An 8,205-nucleotide genomic window follows, 5' to 3' on the forward strand; every position below is an offset into this window, starting at 1 on the left:
ACTCACTCACACACACTCTTTTACACAACTCCGCTCCTACCTGTGTATGCACGTACACAACCAACAATCTACTCCAGACAATAGATGGATGGCTGGGAGGGAGCTGTACAAAGCAGCATTCACTGTTGCTCGGGCAGTGATGCATAGCAGTGGGCTTGCTTTCTGGTTGCCTAGATACTGTATTGATTGGAGAGTGGCGTGTGTATCGCTGAATAGGCAAGCACTAAACAGCCTTGGTCAGTTAGCAGTCTAGTATCAGCACAGGGAGTACACATCTGGAAGTAGCGGGACACTGAGTCAGCGTGTCAATGTTTTTTGGTTGCCAAGAAGACTTTAAGTGTTGAATCATCTAATTCAGAGAAGTTTCTGGTGTGTTGGGGCAGTCTTCACTACATTTATTGTGTATTCATCACATTAATAAGGAATATTTTCCACTTTGTGAAGGTAAGCTATGGGGAAAATGTGTTTAGCATTTACAGCTGTACTTGGTGTAATATATGCCATGTTGAGTGTATCCAGACTCACATGGAAATACTTGGAGAAGAGGATTTTGTATCAACATAAGATGATTCTGTTAATTGTTTCTGACTTTGTTTTTGATAAATTTTATTGAGTAATTGTCTCTTGTAACGTAGGCATTTTCCAATATCAGATTTGCACCTCATCAGATCTTTGTTTATTTATCATGTGCAGATCTTTGCCATAGTAGGCAGCAGAATTGGCACTTAATGATATTCATATATTGTGTAAATTACCCATTTAACTTGCTTGATATTTGATTTTAAAAACTTAGTTCCTGTGATTTGATTTGATTTTCCATGACACTATTTTCTTGTACAATTGTAGTTCTGTGCATTTTAATGTGATTTCAATGTTATAGTCACTTTTCCTATACATTTGATTCTTTTAAATTTGAAATTGATTTTGAATTGTATCCTTAGGCAGAGAAATAAAGTCATCAAGAAATCATGGACTGGACACCAACCAAACCACGTGGACCCATCGCAGCCTCCTTCAGTGGACCAGGTCCCAGTGTGATGCTGCCATCATGCCTTGGCCAGAGAACCTCCATCAACAAGAAGATGAATCCAATCTACAGCTTTGGCATTCGTCACTGTAAATTATTTGATGACTGCAGTCCGGGACCCTGCTACGCAATGAATTCCCGGGTTTCACGTAAGGGACACACTGGGGAGCCTCACTACTCCCTCTACGGCCGTCCCAAGGATATAAAGCCATTCAGGACCCCTGGGCCAGGAGCATACTCACCAGAGAAGGCAGGACAGTCTGCACATTACCATGCACCATCATACTCTCTCAGCTCCAGAACACATGGAATCAAATTTGACAAATCACCAGGTAAGAACAATACGAATGGTCTTTATTCTTCAACTCTCTTTTGGCTGACTGGAACATTGTGTTTCCAATTTGCTCAGCATGCATTTTTTTTTTACCAATTGCAATCATAATATTACACATTTCTTCACTGGAGAGAATACTGACATGTCCGCTCCCCAAGATATAAATCTTTATTTGTAATGCGCATAGTTTTTCTTACTTTTGTGCTTAAAGTTATGATGTTACATTTTATCACTATTGTAAATGCAGTTATTTCCATACTTCAATTTCTGTCAGACATTTTAAAAGCATTTTAAGAAAGCATCTTTTCCAGATTGTCTGGTCAAATATCAGTTTCTACTTTTGGTTTGACAGATCGTAGGAAAATGGAAATGATATGTATTTTCCTGTTTTCAAGTGTCTGCGTGTGTGTTACACACAAACACACTGCTATAGTTTCTGACCATCCAAGCATTGAAAATTATGGGCTTCTGGGACGAACACTGAAGTAGGGCTTTCTATAGCTCAGTCAGTTGAGCACCGGGGTAGCAGTCCAGAGGTCTCGGGGTTTGAATCCCGATGAAATCCCATTTTCTTTGCTCATTTTTCCACTAATTCCTAAAAAGAACATATTTTGTGTTTTGTGTGTGTGTGGCTGACAGTTTAACAACACACTCATATTGTGCTGGTGGTTTTGTTCTTTTGAAACAGCTCCCAATAGCTACTCACTTCCCAGTATCCTGGGAGGACGCTCTTGCGCCAAAGAAAGCTTGCCAGTCTACTCAATGACAGGTCGCAGCAAGATTGGTGGTTTTGACGAAGATCTCCAGAAGACTCCCGGACCAGGTTCCTATGCTGTTGTCAACCCTAATGTCAACAAGAACAAGGGACCCTTGTACTCCATGACTGCACGCAACACGATGCCCAGTGACTCGACGCGGAAGCCTGGACCAGGACAGCATTGCCCAGAGCGGGTTAGTTAACTAGGGGAAGATTAACTTTTGTGTGTGTGTGTGTGTGTGTGGCAGTTTGCTTTAATGTCTGGTGCAGTTACATGTAAAATGTATGTGTATACTTAGACTCGAAACCAGACCTGTCTCTTTTTTCTCAACACTGGCTATGGGAAGTTGATTGCTTGTATGCCTGTATGACTGTGCTTTCTTTCCTATCTTTGTCACTCCTGTATATCGTAGCACACTGTCAGATGTTCTCCTCAATTCTAATTAATGCAATAGCATTGTGTTTCATGTGCAGCAAATCATTTAGAGATTAACTGTGATGTGGTAGAATGTGCTATTCAACAAAACAAGATTAAAAAAATTTAATAGACATTCCTGTGTTGGAATGTGTGAAAAGTCATTAAGGGTGTAAAAACATTGTTTTGCTGTGTTTGCAAACTAACAAATATCTGTTAGATTTAGCATTAGGAATTCATTCTTGCCAAGTACTAGTATCAGTAATATTTCTCCCCTTTAATTTCCATGTAAGAGGTTTCGTGCATGCAATAATGGTGAAATTTCTGACATTTTCACAGGTGGTCATCAACAAGAAGAAAGCACCTGTCTATTCGTTTGGAATCAAGCATTCAGAATACACCACACCTCTCATCAACGAGCCATCAGAATAGGGGATGGAACACACCTTTTATTGTGGTAAGTCAGCTTTAAAACTTGCATTGTATTTTGTGATGATGTGTATGTTTGAGGAAGGACCTGACTGCCAAGTCCAGCATGTCACCCCATCAGCCTCAGCCTTCTGCTTGTGGGCTCAGAGTGAGTGAGGGAGAGTATGTGTTACAAGAATCATGTTGCACATAGTATCCAACCCATACATCAAGTAGCAAGGAAGAAACATTTAAAATGTAGTTTATCCATTTTACACTTTATATTTTACACTTTACATTTTATATTTTTACACTAGTCTCATGGGCTGAACTTCATACTGTAAAAGTGGAAATTTTGGCAGTGTTGAAATTTTTTGCGCAACCAGAAACTAGCACGAAAATAAAGCACACAAATATTTTTGCTTGCCATATGTTCCAGTAGTTGAAGTTTTGATTCCTTAGAATTAAAAACCTGCAAAACTCTTCTCACCTGGCCGAGTGCGAAAAATTAGGCGCGTGAAAATATCCACTTTTACAGTATTTGTTGCCAACCCAGAATTTCAGTTGCAAAATCAAGAAATCTGTAAGTTCATATGTTGTGTGATGGCTATCTCTCTTGGACATTAGTGCTGGAGATATTGCTGGGTAACAATGATTATTGAAAAGATTTCACACTTTCATGTTGAAGCAACATAGATAAGAGAAAAGTCCACATCCTTAATTTCACTTCTATTTCTGTTTTATCACTTTACAGGAAGATGCCATGTGGATCGTTTTCATCTGCTGAGGGTTGAATTCATGCTGCCACTGAATGAACATTACAACTTCTGAGCCATTTAAATTGCTAACATGTTGTTGGAACTTACAGTTAAAGTCAACAGAATTTGCCCAACATTACCAACCCGATGTCACTTATCATACCACGGAGAAGACAAGGATGGACACTTCTATAGAAAGTTAACAAAACAAGGACATTAAACGGTGTCAAAATCTGGTGCCCACCGCATCTGCACTCACCGAGATAAAAGTGATACTATGTACATTTAGATAGATCAGGTTTTCAAAGTCAAGTATGCATGTAATGCCTTACTTAAACCGTCCAGCCAAAAAGCAAGTAATAATGACTTTTATGCAAATTTGTGATATGGTGTTGAAACAGGATTATTCTGCTATCATGTTATGTGCGTCTGTCTGTCTGTCTGTAGTCATATCATGTGTATGAATGAAAGCATGCCAGTAAGAATTGTGCTGTCATTTGATATATAGACTGTAAATACATTGGAATGTTACATTTTCTGTTGTCTTTTCCATAATCTGCATGCATTCAAATAGCCGCACTTCCATTCATAGAGTATTCACAATATGCAAATATATTATTTGATGTGACTCATACCAGAGATTCAGTTCCTGTGGTGCAGTGTAATTCACCTTCATCTGAGCTAAATCTACATCAGTATTTTCAGCTATATGCATCTTATTCATTGCTTCCATCAATTTATTAATTGCAATGAGTGAAAAGAAAAATGAATGAAATACAATATGCAAGTAGCGTGATTAACATTGAGTATTGTAATAATTGAACCAACCAAGTGTTCATGACATACGACTTGAATGACTTTGTCAGCATTCACAGGCATTGATAAGAGGTGATATAATGCATGTAATTATGGCAGAACGTCATGCTCTATGAACTCTAAATAGAACAGGTACAATGAGTTTGAGAACTGTAAAGGTGTATGTGAGCTGTGCTCCATTCCACTGCAAGCTGGTCAGATTGGCTTAGAATTGATCTCTATATAAGCTATAGAAAAATACAATGGTATGGTGACACACATCATGTTTTTACCTTTTGTTTTCTCCTACCAATACTTGCTTTAAGTTCAACTGAGTGTAAATGTCCGAGTGACAGTTACTTTTCAAGATTCAGAGATACATGTTATCAAGAAGGCTGCTAGCTACATAATGAGGGTGGGGGTGCTGACATTTGGCAATTATGCATCAGTGCTTACTGAAGCGCAGGAATCAGGCTTCTCTGCAAGCTTGGCCAGCTTCTTTTGCAATTTCTTATATTAAATCAGCAGACTTGGGTTGTAAGATACAAAGATTAGACAATTTGACGATGGATATATCATCCATGAGCAATTTGTTCATTTGGGTCTGCTTGTGTATTTATTGGCATACTGTGTGCTTTGTAATTAATTGCCTTGTAATACACTTATATCTTAATGACTTCAAAATGATGGCCATATTTCTGCTGGATCTGGAAATGCAAGCCATCTATTAAGTCTCCTGTCCAGAGACATCAAGACTGATTTTCCCTTTTACAAGGGCAATATTGTTACCTCAACAATTGCCTCTTAGTTGGAGTAATGCAATAAGAGTCACATGAATTATGCTCCTGAAATTATTGTATTTTTTTTCACAATGTTGCATTACTTGAGATATAAACTGCTTTGTACATAGAGCTTTGCTTGTGTCTTAACTATATTAAGCAAATAAAGACAATAATGATATAAATTTTTGTGTGCTACAGTGTACTAAGTGCCTTTGAGTCATGTCATATGTATGTAATCACTGTCTTAATTCATCAAAGATATACTGTCATACAATTTACAAAGTTACTATAAATGGCAACTACTGGCGCTTCGTTGAAGGACAAGTTCACCTTTATAGACATGTGGATTGAATGAATGCAACAATATTAGAACACAGTGAGAATTTGAGGAAAATTGGACAATCCTTTCAAGAGTTATTAGTCACTGCTGGATGAGAAGAACACTCCAGCCTGTGATGTCACATGTAGAACGATGTAAAGAAAATATAGAGAAAATTCTACATATTTTCACTCTTCTTTCATTGTAAAAGAACACTTGCCTTGCCTCTTTCAGAAGGCAGGGGAATAGTATTACCCTTAACATACATCAATGACAAGTTGAGGAAATGCAACTGTATGCACTTTTTTCAAAAAATAAAATTTTGTAAATTAGAGAAATTAACATAGACATTGTACACAGTACCATAGTACAGAGAAAGGGGATGAGCTCTTGTATGATATCACAGAATTGACAATTTATGGTTTATTCAACTTCAACAAATCTTCAATTAACTTTCTTAATTTTCTTCAAAATTTGCTCAACTTTCACAGTTCTGGTGCTCAATTGTGTGTGTGTGTGTGTGTGTGCTGATTCACACAAATTAATTTTCTGGGTGGAGAAAAAAAAAAGAGGAGGCATTCTTAGGGATGTGTTTGTTGAGATAGGGCTATACTGGTTTCCAACATATTTTGATGATAATTTTTGAAATGATGAGAAATCTCTTATGAAATATGAAAGAGCATATAATTCTACAAGGACTTCAAAGTTATTTGATGAAAATAGGTTTTGAAATGGGTGAGATATCCTAAACAAAGCAATCCTAATAAATGGTGGGACTCGAACCTTTTATTAGGATTGCTTTTTTTTTTACGTTTTGTTTCTGGATATCTCATAAAGTGGTTTCTAGGTATTTTGCAAAAACGCTACTGATTATGTTTCATTATGGCCGTTCCAGGGGTACCCTGATCAGGGCGGGGTGGGAGGGCGGGAGGAGGAGGAATTTTAATGATAATGATAATATGGAAAATTTATATAGCGCTTAAGACAAACATGGTATGTTTCAAAATTCTATACAATTATCAAAAAATGAACAAAATAAATCATCTACGAATACAAATTTAATCCACAATAATTTTCACATTATTTCAGCATTTCTTGAAAAATCTAAGATGGATTTTTACCAAACTTGGCAGATAAGCATCTTTATGGTGATATGATCTTAATTCTTTTTCAAATGGCCCCCTCCCCATCACACCGAAGAGAGAAAGGGAGAGAGAGAGAGAGAGAGAGGAAGCGGGAGGGGGGTTGAAGCTTTGCAGAGTCCCTATATATAAACTTGGTATACTTTTTTTAAAGTCTTCTTCTGTTGAACTGGAGAAGATAGAATCAAGTATAATGCTATGTGTAATCGAAGACATTAGGCTCCCTACAAATGACTGAAATTCATGTTTGATTACAGCAGATCTAGGGAATTAGTTTGTTTAAACACCCCTCCCCTCCCAGAAAACGGGGAGGAGTTAAAGCCTATGTCCTAAACTCTAGATTTTCATTTTCTTCTGTGGAACCGAAAAGATAAGAGCTAAGTTACAATGCTTACAAAAACATTACAGGGGCGGATCCAGGAATTCCGTGTAAAGGGGGTGGGGAGCGCAACAACAACAGCAAAATATTTCTGGCACCACTTCTGGGTTTGATTAGCTGACAAATATGAATGAATGAATGAATGAATGAATGAATGAATGAATGAATGAATGAATGAATGAATGAATGAATGAATTAATTAATTAATTAATTAATTAATTAATGATTTATTACCAAATTTGAAGTTCAAGTTTACAATCACATATAATTTATACAATCATTGAGGATACAATAATAATAATTGTGCAGTTAACAGGAATACAAGACATGAAAGTGTTGAATCAAACTTATCAACAACATGAATATGAAAGTACAAACATATTTACAAATTTGGTAAAAGGGTCTAACAAAATAGCAACGCTAGTGGACGTTGGCCCTTGAATACAGAAGAAGAATATATAAATTCAACAAGAAAATTATTTACATTATAAACAAGTGTATTACACTATATACAAGATTGACATTTTGAAATTGATAAGTATACTAAATCTATAGCTAAGTTTGATGGGGCGGATGAGGGTCTGCCCAAGGAGGAAGGGGGAGACGGAATTGTTACATAGTTGAAAAATCTAGTTTCACCAAACGTGGCAGGTAACATCCCTAGGGGCCTGTAAAAAAAAATCCCCTTTTGTTCGAAGGGGAAGGCCTTAGGGGGGGGGGGGGGGGGACGGGCGCGGACGGGGTTGGGCCCACCGGGGAGGGCGGTGTGGTGAAAATGCCTCAAATTCAAGAGATTGTTTAGGCTAAAGGAGTAGTATCCAGAAACAAAAATAGTAGTGCTAATACAGTACGTGCTTTATCGGTATAAAGAACATTAAATGACGTTTAATAAGTTTGGTATGGCGTACGCGTATATGATGATCCTCCCCCCCCCCCCCCCCGGCAAATGAATGCATGCCCTTTGGAACAAATTGGGGTTCCGTTACCCTAGGGATGCTACCCTCACCTGCCTTGTTTACTACTGTATAGGCCTAGAATAGTTGAAAGATAATGATAGATTTTTCAAGAAGACGCTGAAAATGTGAAATG

The 8,205-nt window shown here is 37.6% G+C and overlaps 1 protein-coding gene across 1 annotated transcript; it reads left to right on the forward strand.

The window, feature by feature from the left end:
- The first annotated feature begins 945 nt into the window (after positions 1-945).
- On the forward strand, positions 946-4,088 carry LOC139742932 (ciliary microtubule associated protein 1A-like). Its single transcript, XM_071653440.1, has 4 exons — positions 946-1,359; positions 2,050-2,312; positions 2,873-2,990; positions 3,696-4,088. Exons 1-3 carry the CDS (start codon positions 969-971, stop codon positions 2,963-2,965), a joined length of 747 nt encoding a protein of 248 aa, XP_071509541.1. The 5' UTR covers positions 946-968; the 3' UTR covers positions 2,966-2,990; positions 3,696-4,088.
- Positions 4,089-8,205: the final 4,117 nt, after the last annotated feature.

This window comes from Diadema antillarum, unplaced genomic scaffold (assembly GCF_040938485.1).
Source record: "Diadema antillarum isolate AM-2024a unplaced genomic scaffold, OU_Dant_1.0 seq00001037_RagTag, whole genome shotgun sequence".
NCBI classification, from domain to species: domain Eukaryota; kingdom Metazoa; phylum Echinodermata; class Echinoidea; order Diadematoida; family Diadematidae; genus Diadema; species Diadema antillarum.

What these genes read in the sequence shown, in the direction of transcription:
- LOC139742932 (XM_071653440.1), top strand. Translation starts at nt 969, where the DNA reads ATGGACTGGACACCAACCAAACCACGTGGACCCATCGCAGCCTCCTTC. An exon ending in CAAATTTGACAAATCACCAG is followed by an intron (nt 1,360 to 2,049) that starts GTAAGAACAATA and finishes CTTTTGAAACAG; the next exon opens with CTCCCAATAGCTACTCACTT. An exon ending in GACAGCATTGCCCAGAGCGG is followed by an intron (nt 2,313 to 2,872) that starts GTTAGTTAACTA and finishes ACATTTTCACAG; the next exon opens with GTGGTCATCAACAAGAAGAA.